Source organism: Lepus europaeus, chromosome 23 (assembly GCF_033115175.1).
Source record: "Lepus europaeus isolate LE1 chromosome 23, mLepTim1.pri, whole genome shotgun sequence".
Classification (NCBI taxonomy): Eukaryota; Metazoa; Chordata; class Mammalia; order Lagomorpha; family Leporidae; genus Lepus; species Lepus europaeus.
In genome coordinates, this window is record NC_084849.1 from 17,739,357 (window position 1) to 17,765,247 (window position 25,891).

The following is a 25,891-nucleotide window of genomic DNA, read 5'->3' on the forward strand; positions in this document are numbered from 1 at the left end:
CCTTGGCAGGTGCAGGTCAGATGTGGGTCTGCAGGCTGCCAGTACTAGCCATGCGGCCTGGGCTCCAGGAAGGGCACCACCCCCAACACACTTGTTCTGTGCAGGAGTGGGAGGGGCCAGGAGACAGGGGAAATTTACCAGGCCACCTTCAAGCTCAGTGACCTCCCATCTCGGGAGCAGGGTCCTTGTGCCTCTACCAGTGTATGTGTGCGTGGGAGGCTATACAGCGGGGGGGCAGGCGGGGAGTTAAGGGAAGAGAGCAGCGGGGGTTGGGGGGCACGGTTGTTAATTTAGGGCAGATCACCATAGCTGGTCTGAGTTCTAGCCAGAGCGAGGACACACTCAGGGTTGAAATAGAGAGATCCCTATAGCAAGAAACTACGGTTGATCTCACCCATCCACTGGTCTTGGGAATGTTCACAGCAGCGTTCCCGGGTGCGAGGCACCGTGGCTGGCACTGGGGATACAGAGATGGGGAGACCCAGGTCCTGTGCTCAGGGCGGCCGGGGGGCGAGGGGCCTGGAAGCACAGCAGCCCTGCCCCCCTACACCAGAGGTACAGTCAGGGAGCAGTTAAGATCACTCAGGCTGGTGCTATACGTGGCCACGGTCTTAGCAAGCGTTTCATTAGCACGATAAAATCCTGGAGGCCACTCACTTTATAAAGAGGAAAGGTTGCTCACCTAGCTCGCACTTATAGAGGTTCAAGCCCAAGATTAGGGGACCCCGTTAGTTTGGCCCCTGGTAGGGACAGTGGGGAGCAATGGTGCAGAACAAGGGTCCCCCCAGAGAGCCAGGCGGCAGAGAGCACACCTGGGCAGAGCTCAGCCTTTTTTAACAACCCTGCCGCAAGTGCACCCTCCGTGGGCGTAGGACTTAGCTCTGGGACCCTGAGGGTTCCACCTCCTCCCATCCTGGAGCCTCTAGGGGACTTCAACATGCAAACCCTAACAGCCATCGTGTGACTTGCAGCCGAGCTGTGTGACTTTGGTGCACCTCCAGAGCTAGGCCTCCGTGCAGCAGGGTCAGGCTTCGTGGAGGTGCTGTGAGCAGGGCGTTGCGAGCCCTGGCCATGGTGCACAGCATCATGGGAAGGGCCTGGGACCCGCAGTCAGCTCAGCTCCCCGGAAGCGGGATGATCCCGGCGCAGACTGTTGAGATCGAGTGAGAGGTGGCTCAGTGGCCACCCGTTGAGTGGGCTTGTCCCCAAGTCCTTGGCCACGGCCACAGCTCATCCTGAACTCCGGCTGGGCACGCATTGGAAGCTGTAGCAACCTGTGTCCAGGGAGGAGGAGGAGGAGTGCCGAGGCAGGTGAAATATCTCTGAGAAAAGGATAAAGTCCAAAGCCACACACGAGCCCCGGGTCCTTCTCCCCGGCACCGCTCACTTCCGTGTTGGGATCGCAAAGCTGGCAGCAGGTTGGCGGCGCACACCTCGGAGCCGGGAAGGCCAGGGAGGCACCGAGGAATCCGGACACGAAGGAGATGGAGAAGCACCAGGACGGCGGACCGACACCGGGCGCCTGGGGTGTCCCACCTCTCCCTAGTGACCTGCAAGGCCTGCAAGGGGAGCTGCCCGGCTGCTTCCGGTTCCTCCTCCCCGATGCACCTCTCTTGTCATCAGCTCCGAGCAGGTCATGGAATTTTCAGTCGTCTGTAAATAGTCTCACGTGTTCCTGAACGGAACGCCAAGGCTCTTTCTGCGACGTTCTCATTTATTTCCTAGTTTATTGGCTTCAGCAAGGAAGCGCTGGCACGAACCCATTGTTCAGATTTCTGTAGAGCCTAAAGATGGCTTTCTGGGAGGCTGGGGGAAAGCGCAGCTCGGTCTCTGAGCTGTTCTCCTGGCGGAGAGGCCCCGAGGTGCGGGAGAACGCAGGGCTCGGGCAGCCAGCATTTCCACCTGTTCTTCTCCCCGAAGCAGCAGTGCCCTGTGTCAGCAGTGTCGTTTACTGCTCTGTCTTAGGGGACATCAGAAAGCTTGCAGAACATGGAATGAGAAGTTAATTTTGGTATAAAAAAATGTTTAAAAATCTCTTCCCTCTTCTCTGTTTGCCCTATAGGTATTTGTGGATATATTTATCTCTCTCTCAGTGGAGAGGAAAGGAACTGGGCTTTTTATTATTTCCTTTTCTTTGAAAGAGAGAGTAACCTTCCATCTATTGGTTGGCTCCCCAAATGCCTGCACCAGCCACAGCTGGGCCAAGCTGAAGCCAGGAGCCCAGAGCTCTATCTGAGCCTCCCTTGTGCGACCCAAGTGCTTGAGCGTCCCCGGCTGTGCGCATCAGCAGGAAGCCAGGTTGCAAGCAGGGGAGGCGGGACCTGCACCAGGCACTCTGGCGTGGGATGCAGGCTTCCCGTGCGGGGCCCTGACTGCCATGCCCAACGCCGGCTCTGGCGTAAGCATCCTGGGAAGTCACATACGGAAAGGGTCATATGCAGGGATTTAAAAAAAAAATTTTAAAGATTTATGTATTTTAAAGGCAGAGTGACAGAGAGAGGGGGGAGACAGAGAGATTTTCCCATCCACTGAGTCACTCTTGGAATGGTCATGATGACTGGATTTGGGTCAGGTTGAAGCCAGGAGCCCAGAGCTCCATCTGGGGCTCCCCCATGGGCAGCAGGGGCCCACTGCCTGCCTGGGCACATTAGCAGGGAGCTGGGTTGGAAGTGGAGCAGCTGGGACTCAGACCAGCACTCCAATGTGGGATGCTGGCATTGCAAATGGCAGCTTAGCATTTTATTTCTCTTGTGATAAAGACAGTTTATACATGGGTGATTGAAGAGAAGAGGAAGTGTGGGGGGGAGGGGTTTGCCCACAGACATGCTTCGGAGCAGGGACAAGCCCCCCGGCCGCTGGCTGCCCAGGCCTTGCACCACGCTCATCACCCGTGAGTGTGTTTCCTTGTCGATTTTCTGTGTGCATTGTCAATGACCTGGGTCTCCCTCTGCAATGCCAGCGAGTTAAGCTCAGCCTTTGCTAAGCCAGGAGGAGGGGCGGAAATCAGGAGCCGCTGGCCCCGGCTCCGCACGCGCTGTTTCACAGAGCAGCACCGTGACCCGCTGTGCTGGGCGCAGGGTGCACACAGCCGGTTCCCAAACCTATGGGGGGCTCAACTTGTGTGGACACAATATGCGTTTAGTGTAAGAAGCCGCAGTTTGAATTGTGACCTGTTCCTGGACTGGCGACCCCCGGGTTCAGTCCCATCTTGTGATCCTGGGTGAAGGCTGCCCCTGCAGCGCTCCGGCCACGAGGCGTTCACGTCCACACCCTGCGGTCCGCTGTGCGGCTCAGCTGTGGCGGGCAGGGGGCTGCAGCCTCCACCTAGGATTCGGTCAGCCCACCGCGGGCTCACGGGGACGCCCTCCGCGGCGAGCTAAGGAACACCGCACTGTTCATTCCTTTCTGTCTTCTACCCCCTAACGAAGCAGGCAGAGGAGCATCCAAGTGGACGCTCTGGTGAGAGGGCAGGAAGGAGGCAGAGAGGTCAAAACCACTGCCCCGTGTTCCAGGAACGGTGGGCTTCACAGCCGGCCAGAATCTAGGCGGCACGAGGGCAGGTTAGGGCACGGGTGCCTTGATTTCTCCATTTCCTGATTTCCGTCACTTTCCAGATTGGTCATGGTTACTTCAATCAGGCTCATTCTGAGGATCAGGCCTTTCTGCTTTTGGTTTGAAACTTTAAAAAAAAAAAAAAAAAGAGAGAGAGAGAAGTCAGTCTAATGTGGGTTTTTTCCTTTCTAGAGCAGTGCATGAAGGCTATATAGAATCTTCTAGAAACTTTGAAGGTAGTTTGGTTTACCTGTTTCTTCCTTTTTTTCTTAAGCCTGTTGTTGAAATAGTATCTACTATATGGCTGGAACCACAGCGAACCACTGCCCTCAGGCAGGGCTCCCTGTGCTCTGGGATGGTCACTGTCCACGTGGTGGCCCTGTGGCTGGCACCCTCGTGAGGTGTCACTCTGCCTGTGCCTTTTTCTTTTTAAGGATTTATTTATTTATTTGAAAGAGCTATAGAGAGGCAGAGGCAGAGAGAGAGAGAGAGAGAGAGAGATCATATATCCCCTGGTTCACTCCCCAAATTGCCTCTGCAGCCAGAGCTGGGCCGATCCGAAACTAGGAGCCAGGAGCTTTTTCTGGGTCTCCCATGGGGGTGCAGGGGCCCAAGCACTTGGGCCATCTTGTACTGCTTTCCCAGGCCATAGCAGAGAGCTGGATCAGAAGTAGAGCAGCCGGGACTTGAACCCATATGGGATGCCTGCCCTGAAAGTGGTGGCTTTACCTGCTTTGTCAGAGTACAGGGCCCTGCCTTTTTTTTTTTTTGAGAGTTAGAGAGAGACAGAGAGACAGAGAGACAGACAGTCTGCATCCACCGGTTTACTCTCCAGATGCCTGCAATGGCCAGGGCTGGGCCAGGCTGAAGCTGGGAACCAGGAACACAATCCAGGCTCCAATGTGGTGGTAGGGACCCAGGTTCTAAGCCATCACTGCCTCCCAGGGTCTGCATTAACAGGAAGCGAGAGTCAGGAGCCTGCGCTGGGGTCAAACCCGGGCTCCAGCGTTTTACCTGCTAGGGCAAATGCCCCACCCCTGGGCCTTCTGAAAGGAGTTGTTTTGGCCAACACTGGCATTATTTTTTGCTTTTTGTGTGTGTGTGTGAACACAGATTTCACTCATTATCACTGCAGTGTTTTCTGGGCGGGATTTTGCATCCTCCGGATGTGTGACGATGCTACTTGAAGCTGCCTGCAGTCAGTGTGTCTGGGTTCAGGCCACGGGTTCCTTGTCAGCAGGAGGGGGAACTCCAGGACCGCTGTGAGAATGACAGGAGACAGGCCCAGGGCAGCCCGCCGCGGTGTGAGTCTCACAGGCGTTTGTTTAGTGGCCGGGAGCAGCTGGGTGCTCCCTTAGCCGGTGACGCAGGTGGCTCACAGCTCCTGCCGGCGGCCCCCGGGGTGCAGCGCAGACCCGTGCCTGCCGCAGCTGGAAGGCCCAGTAAAAGCAGGAACCTGGACGCAGAGGGTTAAGTGGACGACAGGGTGTCCAGAGCCATGGTGACCTCTAACATTTCAGATTTCCCCTGCGTCCCGCCCCTCCCCCTGTCGTGCGTGTGTCCCAGCCGATCCGGTGGCTGCCAGCACCGGAGGTGGGGGGGAACAGAGTAGCCCGGAGGCGTCTCCCGGGCGCCAAGGTCAGCGCGGGTCGCAGACGGGCCGGCCTGGTGGGGGGCGGGGCCCGAGGCGGAGGCGGGGCCATCCCTGGAGGCGGGGTTCGCCTGGGGGCGGGGCCGGGGCGGGGCCGGCCGGGCGCGTCCTCCCCGGGCCCTTGCGCGAAGGGCGCGTTTTGGGATGGAGCAGTCTAGGCGCGGGGCTGGGCGCCGGCCGCCTCCGCAGCCCGCCCGAGGCTCTGTAGGAGCGCGCCTCTGCCCCGCGCCCAGGGCCCCCGGACCGAGGTCTGCCTCCAGGAGTTAGGGGGTGCGTGCCCTCCGGCCCTCGCTGCGGGAGCCCCGGGGGGCTGGCCGGCGGGGCGGTCAGCATGAGTCCTGCCAAGTGCAGGATCTGTTTCCCTGATGGCCGAGTGAAGTAAGTAAGCCCGCAGCTTTCGTGACCGTGCAGCCCCCACCCCGCCCCTAGGAGCGCCGGCTGCACCCGGGCGGGCGCTGGGCCGGGAGGCCGGGGGCGGTGCCCCGCAGCCCGGGCGGACCGCGCCGAGAGCGTCTCTGCGCCTTGCGGCTGCTCGGCCCCGCCTGCTCGATTTTGTTTTTCTTTTGTCTGCGTTTTATGACACTGGGGAAGAATTTCCAAAGCCACGTTCTGGATGTTGCTGAACGTTCAATGACAGATGGGGGGGGGGGAGGGGCTCCCAGCAGAGCGCCGCCTGGGATCTGGTTAACAGCTGTTGTGTAGCTTGCAGCCTTTCTGTGGTAGATAATGGTGAATGCAGAAACTTCAGCCCTACAGGACGCATTGCATTTTTCATGCAACGCTATGGTCTGTGCACAAGACCGGTCTTTTTTCCTCCCTTCCTTCCCTCTCTCCCTCCCACCCCATTTCTTTTATTTATTTATTTGAAAGGCAGAGTTACAAAGAGGCAAAGGCAGAAAGAGAGAGATCTTCCATCTGCTGGTTCACTCCCCAAATGGCTGCAACGGCCAGAGCCACGCCAATCCGATCCGAAGCCAGGAGCCAGGAGCTTCTTCCGGGTCTCCCATGTGGGTGCAGGGGCCCAAGGACTTGGGCCGTCTTGCACTGCTTTCCCAGGCCATAGCAGAGAGCTGGATCAGAAGAGGAGCAGCAGGGACTCGAACCGGCGCCCATATGAGATGCCAGCGCTGCAGGCGGTGGCTTTCCCTGCTACACCACAGCACCGGCCCCAATATTTATTTATTTTTCAAGATTTTATTAGTTTATTTGAAAGTCAGGGCTGGGCCCTGCAGAAGCCAGGAGCCAGGAGCTTCACATCTGGGTTTCCCAAACACTTGGTTATCTTTCTCTGCTTTTCCCAGGCCATTAGCATGGAGCCATATTGGAAGCAGAGCAGCTGGATATGAACTCACACCAGGATGGGGTGCTGACGTTGGCAGATGGCAGCTTTACCTACTGTATCACAATGGCTGCTTTTCATGTTGATTTTTTTCTATAAAGAAAGATTCGTGTGTTTATTTGAAAAGCAGAGGTGCAGGGTGCGTTTACCAGGTCCATAACTTTGTTTGCACACCTCCGGTACCCAAGTTCTGCTGTATCTAGGGGCAGGATGGGCCACAAAAGTGCTTGGGAAACATGACCTCTGCCGTCCCGGAAGGTCACGAGCTGGTAGTGGGGGCAGACCCCTTCCCGGAACAGAAGCCCCTCCCCCGCCTCCCCCTCTGCCTGCCCACGGTTTCAGGTACCCGCAGTAAAGCGCAGCCCGGAGATAGTGTAGGGCAGCTTCCAGAAAAAAACAGTCCATCAGCTTTCGACAGCCTGCGGTTCCGAGTCTCATGATGAGCTCTCGGCCAGCCTGCGCGGTCCCGCCTCCATCACGAGCTGTGTGTGGCATTGCCCACACCGCGCACGCCACCCAGCCATCAGGCACTCAGCAGCCGTCTCGGTTCTCAGCTCGTCGGTCGTAGCAGCCCGGAGCTTGGGTTCAGGTCACCCTTGTTTGCCTTAACAATGGCCCCAAGCCTGAGAGTAGTAAGGCTGGCAACTTTGTTGTAGTATCTTGCTACCATTGTGTCTTAGTATGAGTTACGGTTGTTGCACTTGTACTGTGCCTGATTGATATCAATCACCTTGTCATAGGTGTGTATGTATAGGGAAAAACGTAGTATGCTCGTATATATGGCTGGTGCCATCCTCGGGCATCTACTGGGGTGTTGCCGTTGAATTCTCTACAATGTTGCAGTTGGTTCGTTTCTGAGAAGAGCAGCGTGGTGGGGGCAAGAGGCGCGGAGTCAACACACAGACCCCGGGAGTCGGGTGAGAGCAGGCTTGAGGCGAGCAGCCGGCAGACTCGTTTATTACAGTTGGTACAACAGCTTATATAGCCAAGACCAGCCAATCTGGTCAAGGGGCGGTCTATACCCCAACCAATCACAGCCTGTTGCCAGGCAGTTTCCAGAGCCATCCAATCACAGCCTGTCGCCAGGCAGTTTCAAAGCCATTCCTGACTAACTGACGCTCGCTTGCCAGTGGCCACCTTGGCATGGCCTTCTCATTCCACTACACTGGGGAATCTTTGAAAGTCCCCTAGGATGGGGGGTGCTACGGTAGACCCCTCAGTCGTCCTTATCTTGGCTGCACATTAGAACTTCTTGGGGGGCTGGGGAAAGTGTAGATGCCTGGACCTCCTCGCTCCCATGCTCTGGAGGTGCTGATTAATTAGTCCACTCTGGGGCTGGGCACTGGTATCTTTTTTTTTTTTTTTTTTGACAGGCAGAGTGGACAGTGAGAGAGAGAGAGAGACAGAGAGAAAGGTCTTCCTTTGCCGTTGGTTCACCCTCCAATGGCCTCCGCGGCCAGCGCGCTGTGGCCGGCGCACTGCGCTGATCCGAAGCCAGGAGCCAGGTGCTTCTCCTGGTCTCCCATGGGGTGCAGGGCCCAAGCACTTGGGCCATCCTCCACTGCACTCCCGGGCCACAGCAGAGAGCTGGCCTGGAAGAGGAGCAACCGGGACAGAATCCGGTGCCCTGACCAGGACTAGAACCCCGTGTGCTGGCGCCACAAGGCGGAGGATTAGCCTGTTGAGCCACGGTGCTGGCCTTTTTTTTTTTTTTTTTAATATTTTATTATTTATTTGAAAGACAGAGTTACAGAGAGACAGAGGGAGAGATCTTTCCACTGGTTCACTCTCCAAAGGGCTGCAATGGCTGGGGCTGGGCCAGGCCGAAGGCAGAAGCCAGGAGCTTCTTCCCGATGGGTGCAGGGGCCCAAAGACTTGGGCCATCATCTACAAAGCAGTAGGCCTTAGCAGAGAGCTGGATCAGAAGTGGAGCAGCCGGGACTCAAACCAGTGTCCATAGGGAACCCGGCACTGCAGGCAGCAGCTGTACCAGCTACGCCACAGCGCCGGCTCCACCTTCAGGATCTTTTAAGCCCCCAGTGTCAGGGTTGAAAACCATTGCCTGTCTCGGGGCTGGCAAACCATTCTTGTAAAGGAAGAGATAGTAAATATTTTCAGTTTCATCGTCATGTGGTCCCGGTTGCAGCTGCTCCGGGTGCTATTCCCTGTACTGGCAGCCCTGGTTGTGTTGCTAACTGAGCCTGGCTGTGTTCCAATCAAATTTCATGTAACTTTCATGTATCCCAAAATAGAATTATTTTGCTTTGTTGTTGGACCATTTCAAAATGTTAAGAAATCCTTCTTAGCTTGTGGGAGGTACAAGAACAAGAGGCAGAGGGGGCCTTCATTGGTCACCTCTGGTCTCACCAGAGTGGCTGTCCCTGGAGGCCGTGGCCTGAGAAATTCCCATGGGCCCATTTATCTGGGAGTCTAGTTTTGTGTTGTTTCAAAGATAAGTTTTTTTTTTTTTTTAAGATTTTGTTTATTTGAGAGGTAAAGTTACAGAGAGAAAGAGAGAGAGAGAGAGAGAATCTTCCATCTGCTGGTTCACTCCCCAGATGGCTGCAACAGCTGGAGCTAAGCCTATCTGAAGCCAGGAGCCAGGAGCTTTCTCTGATCTCTTACATGGGTGCAGGGGCCCAAGATTTGGGCCATCTCCCACTGCTTTCCCAGGCCACAGCAGAGAGCTGGATTGGAAGAGGAGCAGCTGGGACTCGAACCAGTGCCCATATAGGATTCTGGTGCCGCAGGTGGAGGCTCAGTCCACTATGCCACAGCGCCCGTGAAAGAGAAGTTCTGACTTAGCATTTATCGAGTGCCATAATGCCCTTCCTGGCTTCATTGCTTTTTTTTTTTTTTTTCGGATTTATTCATTTGTTTATCTGAGAGTGACCAAGAGAGGGAGAGAGACAGAGCTCTTTCATTTGCTGATTCACTCCCCAAATAGCCATAATAGCCAGGGCTGAGTCAGGCTGAAGCCAGGAGCCCAGAACTCCATCCGGGTCTCCCGCTTGGGGGGCAGGGGCCCAAACACTTGGGCTGTCTTCTTCTGCCTTCCCAAGTGCAATAGCAGGGAGCAGCTGGGACTCGGATGTTGGTGCTGTAATTGGCTGCTTAACCCACTGTACCACAGTGCCCGCCCCTTGTAAGAATAGTAACGGTCAGCCCTGCGTGGCTCTCACAGTCAGGGCAGCTGTTTGCCCTCCTTGTTCTACAGGGGAAAAGAGAGGGCAAGGGCATTAGGGCTGATTAGTACCAGGGCCCCAGCCCCGGGGCCCATGCCTGGGCTCCTGCAGCCGCTGCCCCTGCAGGGAGTCTCCAGGCTTGAAGGCTGCAGGCTGTTTCCCATCACATGCACAGAGCATGGACGTAAGCTCCCCGTAAGCGCACAGGTCGTAAATGGCAGGTTCCAGGTTCCAGGCCTGGGACGCCAGCTCCATCGGTGAGGGCTTCTCAGCCATGGTGCTGTTGACCCTTGGGGCCAGAGCATTTCTTGTGTTGGGGGTTGTCCTGTGCGTTGTAGGATTTTTTTAAAAAATATTTATTTATTTATTTGAAAGGCAGAGTTACAGACAGAGAGAGGGAGAGACAGAGAGAGAGAGAGAGGTTTTCTGTTGCTGGTTCACTCCCCAAATGGATGTAATGGCTGGAGCTGGGCCGATCCGAAGCCAGGAGCCCGGAGCCTTCTCTGGGTTTCCCATGTGGTCCCGGGTTCGTGTGCAGAGTTCGTCCACTGGCCTTTGAGGCGCTGCCTGCCCTGGAGCCTCCTGTCGGTGCCTGCAGCGTCCCTGCTGGTGCTGCTGTAGGTGTGACCTCCGAGTACCCCCCCACCCCACCCCGCAGTCTCCATCCAGCTCCTGCCCTCACGCGGGTCCGGGTCTCTGTCTCTCTGCTCTGCAGACCCAGCATGTCGGGGCTCCACCTGGTGAAGAGGGGCCGGGAACACAAGAAGCTGGACCTGCACAGGGACTTCACCGTGGCTTCCCCCGCGGAGTTTGTCACACGCTTTGGGGGCGATCGGGTCATCGAGAAGGTACTGATGGGTCGTGCACTCTGGGTGGAGGTGGGAGAGCCAGCTTCAGGCCAGCTTCAGAGAGGGGGCGAGGGCCCAGGCGACAGGTGCATGACGCCTGTTCGCAGGCAGGGTGGGCCCGTGGGCGTGGTCAGGAGGCTCCTGGGAAGGTCGCTGGATGCTGCCCCAGAGGGGTTGCTCTCTAGGTATTGGGCGGGAGGCAGGTGGAGGACCCAGCCCCGTCCTCCAGGGGTTTACAGCTTCTCATAGGAGAGCAGACCTAAGACCTAAAATGGAGTGAGCAGGCAACAGCTCCGACTTGCAGGCCCTGGGCCCCTACTGTGTGGCTGTTCCCCTTGTATTCTTGCAGCACCTCGGGTACATCCCTTTGGCATTGGCTGTCCAGGGGCATGTAGCCGGTCAGTGGTGGAGGCTGGGTCTGAACCCCTCCCAGGTGGCTGTGAGGCCCTGTTCTCTCCCGTTTCGTCCGAGTGCGGTGGGAATAATAGCAGGAGCAGCGGCGGCAGTTGCAGCCACAGCTGCCCTGTTGGGGGGCAGGCATCCTCTTGGCCCTGCCTTGTGTCCTCGGGCCACCCCCATGGTGGGCATGGTGTTGCAGACAAGGAACTGAGGTCAGAGTGGGGAGGGTGCTGGGACCCGAACACTGAGCGCTGGGAGCCCAGCCCCCAGCCCCCAGCCCCCCACACCCTCAACCCAGTGGGCTTGAGTGCAGTCCCGAGTGGTCTCCAGCATCGCCCAGGTCCCATCCTGAAGCTGGGCTTCTGGCACCCTGGCCAGGGCCCCGCTTGCAGCTGGCCCACAGCACCCTCCTCCCCAGGGGCTCCCCGACACGTGCTGTGCCAGAACCAAGGGGGCCGGGGGAAGCCAGGCCGTCTGAGTCCTCCCTCCTGACCAAGTCCTGGTTTGGTAATGACATTGAGAAAGATGTGGCCTAGCCTTGTCCTCCTCCTCCACAACATTTGTTGTTGTTGTTGTTAAGATTTATTTACTTATTTGGAAAGCAGAGATACAGAGAGAGAGAGACAGATTTTCCCATCTGTTGGTTCTCTCCACAAATGGCTGCAATGGCCAGGGCTGAGCCAGGCTGAAGCCAGGAACCAGGAGCTGCTTCTGGGTCTCCCACGTGGGTAGCAGAGGCCCAAATACTTGGGTCATCTTCTGCTGCTTTCCTAGGCCACTGGAAGTGGAGCAGCCAGGACTCAAACCGGTGCCCGTATGGGAAGCCGGCGTCACAGGTGGCGGCTTTACCCGCTACGCCACAGCGCCAGCCCCCATCTTCCGTTCTTGAGAGGCATTTCTGATAGGGTAGAAAGGACGTTGAACCAGAGCCAGGAACCCTGGGGTCACATCCCAGCGTGTGGCCGCTCAGGAGGTGTGAGCTCTGGGTTCAGTTTTGCCATCTGTAAAGTGGACGTGATCACAGCCCACTTGCTAATGAGACTTGCCCTTCTGGGCTCCACGAAGGTTAAACGACAGCAGAGGAGGCCTGAAAGTGAGGAACTTGCTGTGTAAGTGGGAGCTTAGAGGCCAGATGCCTTTTTTTTCTCCACCCCTCCCTCCCCGCCCAGTAACTTGGTTTAATTCCCTAGAGACCAGGCTAGGCGTGCAGCCAGTCTGACCTCTGTGTGGACATGAAACTCAGGGCGGGGTCTGCCCAAGACCACAGCGGGGACGCCACACAGCTGGGAATTGAAGCAGGGCCATTTCTGTCGCCCTCTGCAGCTGAGGACAGCTGGGGACGGCTAGAGCCAGCCCGAGTTACTGCTGCCTCTCCTGCCTGGGTCAGGGGTCTTTAACCCCCAGGAGGCAGAGGCAGCCGGGGTGGGGGGTGGTCAGGTGCAGGTCCAATCCCCAGGCTGCCACCCACCACCCGTAGGAGCTTGGGCAGAGCCCTAACTGATTGGAGTTTTAATGTCGTTAGTATCCGAGTGCAGGGAATAACAGCCTCCTTGGATACCCATCCAAGGTCATGGTGGGAATGAGATAAAATAACACAGGCAGGACACACTGGGCCCTCGCTGGGGACACACTGGGCCCTCGCTGGGGACACACTGGGCCCTCGCTGGGGGCACACTGGGCCCTCGCTGGGGACACACTGGGCCCTCGCTGGGGCACACTGGGGACACACTGGGCCCTCGCTGGGGACACACTGGGCCCTCGCTGGGGCACACTGGGCCCTCGCTGGGGACATACTGGGCCCTCGCTGGGGCACACTGGGCCCTCGCTGGGGACACACTGGGCCCTCATTGGGGCACACTGGGCACTCAGGAAATGTTAAGGCTGATCGTGATGGAGCCAAACAAAGGAGTGAAAAATCCTCGCTCTGTCCATCCACCATCTGTCCATCTGTCCATCCACTCACCCATCCATCCGTCTGTCCACTCATCTGTCCATCCACTCACCCGTCTATCCATCTGTCTGTCCACCATCTGTCCATCTGTCCATCCACTCACCCATCCATCCGTCTGTCTGTCCACCATCTGTCCATCTGTTCATCCACTCACCCATCCATCCATTTGTCCACCATCTGTCCATCTGTCCATCCACTCACCCGTCTATCCATCTGTCCACCATCTGTCCATTCACTCACCCGTCCACCCACTTCCTTCCTTCTCCCTTTGTTCCTCTCTCCCTCCTTCCCTCCCCTATCCATCTGTCTGTCCATCGCTTCCTTCCTCCCTCCGTCCCCCATCCACCCATCTGTCTACCCATCTGCCCACCTGTCTGTCCTCTGTCTGTCCACTCACCCATCCATCCACTGTCTCCCTCCCTCCCTCCCTCCCTCCCTCCCTCCCTTCCTTCATGCCTGTGGCTGGTGGATTTTGATGCCTGTTCTGCGCTGGCTGGGTGCTGTAGGAACACAGGGGCAGTGAAGTGTTTCAGCTACTGCGGGAAGCTCTCTGCTCTGAGATTTCCCCGCTGCGGGTGGACGTGCGGCCGCGACTCCGTCCCTGTCCCCCCCGCAGGTGCTCATCGCCAACAATGGCATCGCCGCCGTGAAGTGCATGCGCTCCATCCGCAGGTGGGCCTACGAAATGTTCCGCAACGAGAGGGCCATCCGGTTTGTAGTCATGGTGACCCCGGAGGACCTCAAGGCCAACGCAGGTACCTGGGCCTTGGCCCCTCGCCCCGGCTGCACCCCATTCTTGCCTGCCCACCCTCTGCACCCACTGGGCGAGCCCATGCAGAGTCCCAGGGCGCCGCTCGTGTTCTTTCGGGCCGGTTTTATTTGCCCATCTTCTGAAACTCAAGTGTCTGCTAATGACAAGAAGGAGCACATGGTTAATAGGCAGAGTAGAAATCCAGTATTCTGGGGCAGGCATTGTAGCGTAGTAGGTTAAGCATCTGCCTCTGGCACCAGCATCCCCTATGGACACCAGTTCTAGTCCTGGCTGCTCCACTTCCAATCCAGCTCTCTGCTATGGCCTGGGAAAGCAGTGGAAGATGGCCCAAGTCCTTGGGCCCCTGCTCCCATGTGAGAGACCAGGAAGAAGCTCCTGGCAGGGCCGGCGCTGTGGCATCACGGGTAAAGCCGCTGCCTGCAGTGCCAGCATCCTGTATGGGCGCCGGTTCAAGTTCCGGTTGCTCCACTTCCGATCCAGCTCTCTGCTATGGGCTGGGAAAGCAGTAGAAGATGGCCCAAGTCCTTGGATCCCTGGACCCACGTGGGAGACCTGGAAGAGGCTCCTGGCTTCAGAGCAGCACAGCCATTCTGAGGAATGAACTAGCAGATGGAAAACTCCCCACCTCTGCCTCTGCCTCTCTAACTCTGCCTTTCAACTGAATAAATAAATAAATAAATCTTAAAAAAAAAAAAAAAAAGCTCCTGGCTGCTGGCTTTGGATCAGCTCAGCTCTGGCCACTGCAGCCATTTAGGAAGTGAACAAGTAGAGGAGAGACCTCTCTCTCTCTTTCCCTCTCTCTATAACTATGACTCACAAGTAAATAAATTCTAAAAAATTTTTAAAAAAGAGAAATTCAGTATTCTTTTTTAAAAACTTACTTATTTGAAAGGCAGAGTTAGACAGAGGGAGAAACAGAGAGAGAGAGAGAGAGAGAGAGAGAGAGAGATCTTCCATTTGCTGGTTCACTCCACAAATGGCCACTATGGGAGCCTGGAACTCCATTGGGTCTCCCATGTGAGTGCAGGGTCCCAAGCACTTGGACCATCCTCTGCTGCTCTCCCAGGCACGTTAGCAGGGAGCTGGATCAGAAATGGAACAGCTGGGCCTCAAACTGGCACTTGGTGGGGGGGGGGTGGCTGGTGCTGTGGCATATCAGGTTAAGCCTGCAATACCAGTATCCCGTGTGGGTGCTGGTTCTAGACCTGGTTACTTGAGTACACTTCCAATCCAGCACCATGCTAATGGCCTCGGAAAGCAGCGGAGGACGGCCCAAGTTCTCGGGCTCCTGCACCCATGTGGGAGACCTGGTTGGAGCTCCTGGCTTCAGCCTGGCCCAGCCCTGGCCCTTGCGGCCATTTGAGAAGTGAACCAGTGGATGGAAGACCTCAGGGGATTCTGAGTGCAGAGGTACCAAGCCTTGATTTTGGGTTGAGTCTGACTTCACAGTCCGGAATTGCTCAGCAGTTGTCTTTTTTTTTTTTTTTTTTTTTTTTGACAGGCAGAGTGGACAGTGAGAGAGAGAGAGAGAGAGACAGAGAGAAAGGTCTTCCTTTGCCATTGGTTCACCCTCCAATGGCCGCCACGGCCGGTGCACAGCGGCCGGCGCACCACACTGATCCGAAGGCAGGAGCCAGGTGCTTCTCCTGCTCTCCCATGCGGGTGCAGGGCCCAAGCACTTGGGCCATCCTCCACTGCACTCCCGGGCAACAGCAGAGAGCTGGACTGGAAGAGGAGCAGTTGGGACAGAATCCGGCGCCTCGACCTGGACTAGAACCCGGTGTGCCGGTGCCACAGGCGGAGGATTAGCCTAGTGAGCCATGGCACTGGCCACCAATTGTCTTTTTATGGCATTCTTTGGCCACATTGATGAGTGTTATTTTTTTCCCCCTCAGATTTATTTGTTTTGAAAGGCAGAGTTAGAGAGAGAGAGAGAGAGAGAGACAGAGACAGAGACAGAAAGACAGAGAGAGAGAGGTCTTCCATCCATTGGTTCACTCCCCAGATGGCCACAACAGCCTGGGCTGGGCCAAGCCAGGAGCTTCGTTCAAATCTCCCATGTGTGTGGCAGGGACCCAAGGACTTGGGCCATCTTCTGCTGCTTTCCCAGGCTCCTTAGCAGGAAACTGGGTCAGAAGTGGAGCAGCCAGGACTCGAACCATCACTCATATGGGATGCCGGTGCTTAACCCTCTGGGCCACAACTCCAGTCCTGTTGAGTGGGTTTTAAGGACATTTTCCTGAAAATAGAATTTCTGGCTTAAAGAACATAGTTTTTATTTTATTTATCTATTTTTATAATTTTTTTTTGGCAGGCAGAGTTAGACAGTGAGAGAGAGAGACAGAGAGAAAGGTCTCCCTTCCATTGGTTCACCCCCCAAATGGCCGCTATGACCAGCGCGCTGTGCCGATCTGAAGCCAGGAGCCAGGTGCTTCCTCCTGGTCTCCCATGGGGTGCACGGCCCAAGCACTTGGGACATCCTCCACTGCACTCCCTGGCCACAGCAGAGAGCTGGACTGGAAGAGGAGCAACCGAGACAGAACTGGCGCCCCAACCAGGACTAGAACCCGGAGTACCGGTGCCGCAGGCAGAGGATTAGCCTAGTGAGCCGCGGCGCCGGCCTATAATTTTTATTTATTTGAAAGGTAGAGAGATGGAGGGAGAGAGAGAGACAGAGATTGTCTCTCCACTGATTCACTCCCCATATATACACAACAGCAAAGGCTGAAGCCAGGAGCCCAGAATTTAACCAAGGTCTCTACCAGTCCTTGAGCCATCACCTGCTGCATTAGCAGGAAGCTGGAACTGGAAGTGGAGCCAGGACTTGCGCCTACTCACTCTCACGTGGGATGCTGTTGTTCCAGGCGGCAACGTAACCTCTGCAGCAAACACCCATCTCCCAGGAGTATTTTTAAGTCCAAACATTGTGTTATATTCAGCGTGAAAAAGAAAGGAAATGCTGTCATAAGCTACAGCGTGGATGAACTTGGAGGACGCTGTGCCGAGTGAAAGACACATCCTATGTGACTGCACCGGCATGAGATTCAGAGACAGGAAGTGGAATGGTGGTTGCCGAGGCCTTCTGAGAGGCGAACAGGGGAGTTAATGAGAATAGAATTTCAAGTTCCAGGCACCTGTTCCACCAGGAAGTCAACATACTTAACACCACTCAACTGCCTACTCAGAAATGGTTAAGATGTTACATGTAACCACCATTCAAGAAAACATGTTGCATTGTTTAATGATAAGGCAGTATTAAGATAAATTTTAGGGGCCCGAGTGTGGCACAATGGGTTGAGCCGCCACCTGCAATGCTGGCATCCCAAATGGGCACCGGTTCGACTCCTGGCTGCTCCACTTCTGATCCAGCTCCCTGTTAATGCGCCTGGGAAAGCAGCAGAAGATGGTCCAAGTGCTTGGGACCCTGCCACCTATGTTGGAGACCTGGATGAAGCTTCTGGCTTTGGCCTGGCCCGATCTGGGCCACAACAGCCATCTGGGGAAGTGAACCAGTGTTTTGAAGATCTCTCCCTCTCTCTCCCTGTCACTCACCTTTCAAATAAATAAAATGAATCTTTATAAAAAAAGATAGATTTTAAGTAAAACTTTAAAAAATGATTTACTTATTTGTGAAAGGCAAAGTAACAGAGAGAAGAGAGAGAGGGAGAGGGATCTTCTGTGTGCTGGTTCACTCTCAAATGGCTGCAACAGCCAAGGCTGGACCAGATGGAAGCCAGGAGCCGGAGGGTCCATCTGGGGCTCACATGGGAGTGGCAGGGGCCCAGGTCCTTGAGACATCATCTTCCCAGGTGCATTAGCAGGAAGCTGGATGGTAAGCAGAGTAACTAGGGCTTGAACCAGGGCTCCAACCTGGCATGCGGGTTTGCCCAGCGGTGGCTCAACCCACCAGCCACAGTGCTGGTCCCCTAGGGATTTTCAAAGCTGCACATCTGATCCCGGCGTCCTGGCCGCCGGCTTCCTTCTTTTGTTCCCTCCGGGCCCACCAGTTCTCATGTGGTTAAGCTCACATTTGGTGGTCCTCGGGTGATCGATCACATGCGGTCTTGCCCTGCTGCCGTGGCATCTTCCGGGTGCTGGGGCTGCACGCGGGCTGCCTCCCGCACCCTTGAGCTGGTGTCCGGCCCTCAGTGGTTCTCTCCCCTTCCCTCCTGTGGAATCCCAGAGTACATCAAGATGGCAGATCAGTACGTGCCCGTCCCTGGGGGGCCCAATAACAACAACTATGCCAATGTGGAGCTCATCGTGGACATTGCCAAGAGGATACCTGTGCAGGTGAGATGGCCGGGGCACCTGGGGTACCCATGGTGATGCCCCAGCTTGGAACCACTCTAGGGGGGCAGAGGAACCGGGACCCACGAGGCTCCAAATCCCAAGCTGATATAAGGGGGCCAAGAGCTTCTGGCTTGATGGGAGAATTGTTTCGTTAGAAAAATTCATCGTTTGTCTTGTTTATTTGGACAAGACAGAGATCTCCCATTTGCTGGTTTATTCCTCAAATGCCTGCAGCAGCCAGGGCTGGGCCAGGCTGAAGCCATGAGCCTGGAACTCCATCTGGGTCTCCTACGTGGGTGGCAGTGACCCACGTGTTGAGCCACCACCTGCTGCCTCCCAGGCTAAGCGTTAGCAGGGAGCTGGCTTTGGGAGCAGAGCTGGGACTTGAACTCAAGCATTTGGGATGCTAGCTTGCTAGGGGGCCGGAGAACCCCCATGCCAGACGCCCGCCCTGGGAGGCGGACCCTTGAGACGTGACGTTGGTTTGCCCTTCTCTGTGTTTGCAGGCCGTGTGGGCTGGCTGGGGCCACGCTTCCGAAAACCCAAAGCTGCCGGAGTTGCTGTGCAAGCACGGGATTGCTTTCCTAGGTAGCGTTTGCACCAGAGCCGCGGGAATTGGGGTGCCGCCGGGCGCTCAGCTGGGTCCCCTTCTCCTTTTAGTCCTGCCCGGCGAAGCGGGGTCAGTTGCATTCCCTACCCCTGCCCTTCATTGTGAGGAGCAGGCGTGTCCAGGGCTGTTGCCATGGTTACCGCAGCAGCTGGACGCCTGGGAAGCAGAGCAGCTGGTGTTTCTGGGGCTACCAAGGTGTCGGTCATGTTCAGATCTCTGGGGTCGGGGGTGGCTGCACCTTTCCTGGGCTGTCCTCAGGTCTTTAGAATGTCCTCAGCCCCCCGGGGACCAGAGCCCCTCGTCTCCACCACGGACTGGGCACAGGCTGATAGTCTGAAGGCATCTGTTGGTTCCAGCATTTGCATTTGTGTCCATCAGCTTTGTTCTGGGCGCTGGCTCTAGGGCCGTCCTGGGGCCCAGCAGCCTCACGTGCTCAGGTCCCTTCTGTGAGGTGACGTGGAGTTTGCGTGTCACCTACACACGTCCTCCTGGGGGAACTGGATCTTCTCTAGATGGCTTACACCCCCTCACGTGGCATCAGTGCTGTGTGCATACTTGTCACGTTGTATTGTTGAGGGCACTGGGACAGGAAAAGAAATCCGAGCATGTAACTTTTTAGATTTATTTGCTTACTTGAAAGAGTGGCAGAGAGAGAGAGAGAGAGAGAGGGAGGGAGAGACAGAGAGAGAAACTTTGCAGGCGCTGGTTCACTCCCCAGCTGTCCGCAATGGCTGGGGCTGGGTCTCCCATGTGGGCACAGGGGCCCAAGAGCTTAGGTCGTCTTCCACTGCTTTCCCAGGAGCATCAGCAAGGGGCTGGATTGGAAGTGGAGCAGCTGGGACTCGAACCAGCGCTCATATGGGATGCCAGTGTCACAGGCCCTGACCCGTGGGCTAGGGTTTTGCTTCCCTTCCAAAGTGAACTTTTTTGCATTTGCCTCAGTAGTCCAGGTTGTGACTTGGACCACGTGTGCTGGAGGTTGACGGATGCAATAGCAGACGTGAGCTCGGCTCCTTGGGCACTGGGCCGCGAGTGCTGTTCTGTCTTGGGCCCTCCCCCGAGCAAGGGAGTGGCCACCCGCGGCGTGAGGCTGACTTGATTTATCTGCTCTCCTTCTTGTCCTGGATCCCTCAGGTCCTCCCAGTGAGGCCATGTGGGCCTTGGGAGACAAGATCGCCTCCACCATCGTGGCCCAGACGCTGCAGATTCCAACGCTGCCCTGGAGCGGAAGCGGTAAGGGGCCCAGAGCTCCACCCTGGGGGAGCTCCTTGGGCCCAGCCTTGCTCACACGGGAGCAGCTGGGGTGGCGGGAGACTGTGCTTTTCAAAACTGTGTCATCTGACAATGCTGAATCACCAAGCGAGTGGTACGGTTTCGTTGTGGACAACTTAGGAATATGAGAAGTGTGAAGAGGAAATAGAAGTCATCCATAGTCCTGTGAGCACCGTAAACCACGCATTGCATTCCAAGTGTCCTCTCAGCCTTTTTTCCTAGGCATATCCTTTAAAAAAACCAGCTCTTACATTTCCTAGTTTGTGACTTTTATTTTAATTAGTAAATATCTTTTCATATAAGTAAATACACTTTTTAAAAAAGATTTATTTATTTATTTGAAAGTCAGAGTTACACAGAGAGAGGAGAGGCAGAGAGAGAGAGAGAGGTCTTCCATCCGAGGACGTGGACCATCTTCTACTGCTTTCCCAGGCCATAGCAGAGAGCTGGGTTGGAAGAGGAGCAGCTGGGACTAGAACCGGTGCCCATATGGGATGCCGGCGCTTCAGGCCAGGGCGGTAACCCGCTGCGCCACAGCGCCCCTCAATAAATACACTTTATACATTTATAATGCATGGGATTATGTCATGGGGACCGACTGTAATTTACTTAATAATCCTCTTAAGTTATATAGGTTGTTTCTTGACTTGTTTTCTAGTGTTAAAATTATTCAAATTGATAATTTTTCTTGTTTTAAAGATTCATTTGTTTATGTGAATGACAGAGTGATAGAGAGAGGGAGAGAAAGAAAGAAAGGTTCCACCCACTGGTTCATTCCCCAAATGGTTGTAACCTCCCAGGCTGGGCCAGGCTGAAGCCAGGAACCCAAAACTCCATCCAGATCTCCCATGTGGGTGCAGGGGGCCAAGCACTTGGGCCATCTTCCTCTGCTTTCCCAGGAGCATTAGCAGGGAGCTGGATTGGAAGTGGGACAGTTGGGACTTGAGCCAGCGCCCATATGGGATACAGGTGCCACAGGTGGTGGCTTTACCCGCTGTGCCACAGTGCCGGCCTCTCAGTTTGAATTTCCTAAGCGTGGTTTCCCGTGTAAGGTCAGGGTCAGTCCTTAAGGCCACTGGGAGCCGGCTGTGGGAGGGGTCACGTCCCTGTGCCTCTGCAGGTCTGACCGTGGCGTGGGCACAGGACGATCTGCAGCAGGGCAAGATCATCCACGTCCCCGAGGACATCTACAACCAGGGCTGCGTGAGAGACGTGGATGAGGGCCTGGAGGTGAGCGCGGGACCCAGTGCCTTCTGCCCCCGGGGGTGGCAGCGCCCCGCCCTGCCTGCCCTCTGAAGAGCTCTATCTGTGCGGCAGGCGGCAGAGAAGATCGGTTTCCCGTTGATGATCAAAGCTTCCGAGGGCGGCGGCGGGAAGGGCATCCGGCGGGCCGAGAGCGCGGAGGACTTCCCCATCCTCTTCAGACAGGTGGGCCATGGCTCCGCGCGTCCTTGGGAAGGGCCTCATTCCGTTGTCGGCCGCCCGGTCGCATCCATCGGTGCTGTTCTGTCACAGTCCGTGGGAGCTGAGGCTGTTGCTGTGTTGAACACGGGCACTTCCAAAAGTCTGTCGAGAGGCCGGCGCTGTGGCCTAGTGGGCTAGGCCTCCGCCTGCAGTGCCAGCATCCCATATGGGCACCGGTTCTAGTCCCGGCTGCTCCTCTTCTGATCCAGTTCTCTGCTGTGGCCTGGGAAAGCAGTGGAGGATGGCCCAAGTCCTCGGGCTCTTGCACCCATGTGGGAGACCCAGAAGAAGCTCCTGGCTTCAGCCTGGCCCAGCCTTGGCCGTTGTGGCTATTTTGGGGGGTGAACCAGCAGATGGAAGATCTCTCTCTCTCTGTCTCTTTTTCTCTTGATCTCCATAACTCTGCCTTTCAACTAAATCTTACAAAAAATGTTTGTTGAAAATGGGATTAAAAAATGAGTTTATTTTGGTGCCCTCCAATTTTTCAATCTGTGCATATGAAGGAGCCCTCAAAAGAGTTGATGGAAATTGTATGTTATGAAAAAATATGCATGGATTTCAAATTTTTTTTTTTTTTGGCTTGAAAACAAACTCACCTTTCAGGTCCATTTTTTTTCCCCCATGGACGTCTTGAAGGACTCTCATATTCTGAAGCAGATGGGAGCAGTTTTACTCATGGAGTTCTGTGGTTGTGTTGCTTTTTATACCAATTCCTTAGACGGTTTGATTCCATGAATCACGACATCTATAAGCGATTTCTGAGATACAGTGTCCAAATACCTGTGTGTGACAATATTTGCCTATCAGAAGATTTTATTATTAATAATAATCTATTATTTTTTAAAAAAGATTTTATCTATTTATTTATTTATTTGAGAGGTAGAGTTACAGATAGTGAAAGGGGGAGACAGAGAGAGAGGTTTTCCGTCCGTTGGTTCCCTCCCCAAATGGCTGCTACAGCTGAAGTTGCCGATGCGAAGCCAGGAGCCAGGCGCTTCTTCCTGTCTCCCATGTGGGTGCAGGGCCCAAGCACTTGGACCATCCTCCACTGGCTTTCCGGGCCACAGCGGAGAGCTGGACTGGAAGAGGAGCAGCCCGGACTAGAACCGGTGCCCATATGGGATGCCGGCGCCTCAGGCAGAGGATTAACCCGCTGCGCCCGCCACAGCGCCGGTCCCTATTATTGGTTTTGGTTGTTTGAGATGCAGAGATGGACAGACAGACCAAGCTTCCTTCTGCTGGCTCTGTCCCCAAAGCCTGTGACAGTCAGGCCTGGGCCAGCTCCGAGGCAGGAGCTGGGAGCTCCATCCAGGTCTCCCATGTGGGTGGCAGGGGTCCAACTACTCGAACCCTCGCTGCTGCCTCCCAGGGTGTGCGTTAGCCAGAAGCTGGAGTCAGGAGCCGGAGCTGGGACTTGAACCCAGGCACCCAGATGTGGGCCACACCAGAGCCTTAAGTGCTGGGCTAAGTGCCTGCCCATAAACTCACCTTTTAACTCCAATGCCCCCAAACTTTTTGAAGTCACTTCGTATATGTATCTCTCACGTGTGGACATCATGATAGCCTGATGCGTGTGTGTGCGGTGGCGTTGTCACCACAGTTCAGTTCACGGACCCCTGCCTCACGTCGCTATGGTTTTTTCTATGTGTGCCGTGTATGGTCCACGACTGCTGAGTGTCGGTCGTGTCATCCCCACGCTGGACGCTACGTCCCCGGAAACCTAACCCTTAGTGCATCGTCCCCAGGTGATGGGACTGTGGGGAGATTTCGTGATTTTTCACAATGTTTGACTTGATACCACGAGAATGTCTCGTCTTTGAGAGAAGTCAAAAGAGAGTATAAAATCAGAGATCGACATTGTGGTGTGTGGCTTAAACTGCCATCTGGGACTGCCACGTCCCGTATCGGAGCCCTGGTTCAAGTTCTGGCTCCTCCACTTTCAATCCAGCTCCCTGCTGATGCGCCTGGGAGGCAGCAGGTGACGGCTCCAGTGCTTGGGCCCTGCCACCCACATGGGAAACCCAGTTGGAGTTTCCGGCTCTTGGCTTTGGCCTGGCCTGGCCCTGGCTGTTGTAGGCAGTGTCTGGTAGATGAAGGATCTTTGTCTGTCTCTCCTTCTCTCTCTGCACTCTGCCTTTCAAATCAAATCACTTTTTTTTTTTAACGCAAAATCAACACAATCAGCCATCACGGGGAGTCCCCCTGGTGATGTCACTGCTGTTGCTTCATGCCCTTTTCCGAAAACTTCTAGAAGCTTCTCCATGAAGAGTGAGCAGCTCTGCTTCCCCCACAGGTGCAGAGCGAGATCCCCGGCTCACCCGTGTTCCTCATGAAGCTGGCCCAGCACGCCCGGCACCTGGAGGTCCAGATCCTCGCCGACCAGTACGGGAACGCCGTGTCCCTGTTCGGGCGGGACTGCTCCATCCAGCGGCGGCACCAGAAGATCATCGAGGAGGCTCCGGCCACCATCGCCACACCGGCCGTGTTCGAGTTCATGGAGCAGGTGCGCCTCGCAGAAGTCATGAGGCTGGTGGTGGCGGGGAGGAGAAATGGTCTGTGCTCCGGGTCGGCGTGGCCCCAGGGTGAGGAGGGGACCCCACAGTAGAGGAGCACCCACCCTAGCGATGACGTCAGCATCACACAGGTGTGGGTGCACCTGATCTTGCCTATTTGAGAGTACCCAGACCTCTGTGTGCGTCTGGCAAGGGAACCGGTGAAGTGGGCACTTTCTACCCTGAAAACCCTTGGGAAAGCTCTCGGTCTCTGCCTCTGTCTCCCCACAGTGTGCCGTCCGCCTGGCCAAGACCGTGGGCTACGTGAGCGCCGGCACGGTCGAGTACCTGTACAGCCAGGACGGCAGCTTCCACTTCTTGGAGCTGAATCCTCGCTTGCAGGTGGAGCATCCCTGTACGGAAATGATCGCCGACGTCAACCTGCCGGCTGCCCAGCTGCAGGTGAGCCCGGAGGCCCTGAGCCCAGGCTGGGGCTGGGGTGCGAGTCCTCACCTGATTGGACCCTTGCTGCCCATCCCGTGGCTGGATGTCCTGGGGCAGGCACGGGTTTAATGCGTGGGTAGCGTTGGGAGCCACAGTGAGGGGAAGGTTTGCTTTCTGTGCCCGGCCACAGGACATTTGAGAGACCGGCGAATGCCAGCCCTTCTTCCTGGGGGTGTTTGTGGACTCCCATCACCCACACAGCCCCAGAGATGGCTCCCCCAGGAAGTGTTTGAGTTCTTTCTTTGCCTAATCTCTCCCCCACGAGGTTTTAGCATCTCGCGTCTCCTGTCTGGGTTCTGCAGATACCTCGGCTCTGTATACATAAAGGACTGAGGCTATTTGCCTCTGTGAACAAATATTCTTCCCCCAGAGGCGGCACTGTCCCTGTGAGAACACGTGACCCCGAGTGTGAACCCCTGCATTAACGGGAATCTTACATTTCTTCACTCGTGGCTCCTTCCCGTCTTCCACTCTCTTTCCACCTTTCACCAGGACTTTTATTGTCTTTATTTTTAAATATTTATTTGAAAGGCAGAGTGACAGAGAGGGCGGGACACGGGCACACATGGTCACACACACACACAGATATCCATCCACTGGTTCACTCCCCAAATGCCCACACTGGGCCACAGCCAGGACCCAGGCACTCCATCCGGGTCTCCCACCTGGGTGCAGGGGCCCAAGCACTTGGGCCGTCTTCAGCTGCGTTCCTAGGTGCATTAGCAGGGAGCTGGAGTGGAAGCAGAGTGGCCAGGCCGTGAGCCTGTGCTCCGATGTGGGCTGCGGGTGTCGCGAGCGGCAGCTTAACCCGTTGCCCCGCAGCGCCAGCCCTCCTGGGCGTCTGCTTGTCCCACATCTTCCTGTTCAGCCTTCCTGGCATCCTCCACAAAGCCTCCCTTAACTCCCTCCTTCCTCCCGTGGCCCCCAGAAGCCCGTGCGGCCCTCCCGACACCCATGTTTGCTCTCCTGAGCCTTCCTCCCTTTCCCCCAGGCCCCTGTCTGCTCCCCAGGGCGTGCTTCTTTGCACCTAGCATCCACAGTTGGAGCTCAGCCTCTCTGAAGGCGTGGCTTGCACCCCTTCCTCCCCGGTGTCTGTCGCTGGGCTCGGTGCCCCAGGGCCGGGGGCTCTGGTGGGACTGACAGCCCGCGGGGTGGCTTTCTTGCCTGCAGATAGCCATGGGTGTGCCGCTGCACCGGCTCAAGGACATCCGGCTCCTGTATGGAGAGTCGCCGTGGGGGGTGACGCCCATTTCTTTCGACACCCCGGCCAACCCTCCACTCGCCCGGGGCCACGTCATTGCAGCCAGGATCACCAGCGAGAATCCAGACGAGGCAAGTGCGGGGCCCCTGTGTCCCCTTCACCTCCAGCATCCCAGCGTGGGCAGAGCCCGGGCCTCAGTCTGGAGGGAGACCCCAGGGTCCAGGCTTCCCAGCCCACAGACGAAGGAACTGAGGCACAGGGGGTCGTGGAGGCGGGGGGCATGTGGTGGTGATGGGGTTATTGGATGCGCAGGCCCTTCTCGTGTCTCTCTGCTCACGCCCCTGTGCACTGTGACCCG

At 56.2% G+C, this 25,891-nt stretch overlaps 1 protein-coding gene across 4 annotated transcripts in view; it reads left to right on the plus strand.

Annotated features, from left to right (window-relative positions):
- The window catches only part of ACACB (acetyl-CoA carboxylase beta), a 125,553-nt gene that overhangs the window by 33,783 nt on the left and 65,879 nt on the right, over positions 1-25,891 (plus strand). For 3 of the 4 annotated variants that reach the window (XM_062182599.1, XM_062182597.1, XM_062182598.1), the window contains exons 3-12: positions 10,443-10,575; positions 13,542-13,680; positions 17,881-17,990; positions 18,497-18,578; positions 19,735-19,833; positions 20,993-21,102; positions 21,190-21,300; positions 23,630-23,839; positions 24,120-24,290; positions 25,503-25,664. In XM_062182599.1, the coding sequence (XP_062038583.1) occupies positions 10,443-10,575; positions 13,542-13,680; positions 17,881-17,990; positions 18,497-18,578; positions 19,735-19,833; positions 20,993-21,102; positions 21,190-21,300; positions 23,630-23,839; positions 24,120-24,290; positions 25,503-25,664 (1,327 nt within the window). Of the gene's footprint in view, positions 1-5,428; positions 5,582-10,442; positions 10,576-13,541; positions 13,681-17,880; positions 17,991-18,496; positions 18,579-19,734; positions 19,834-20,992; positions 21,103-21,189; positions 21,301-23,629; positions 23,840-24,119; positions 24,291-25,502; positions 25,665-25,891 lie in introns of those variants that run through there. The other variant, XM_062182600.1, reaches the window with a different exon arrangement.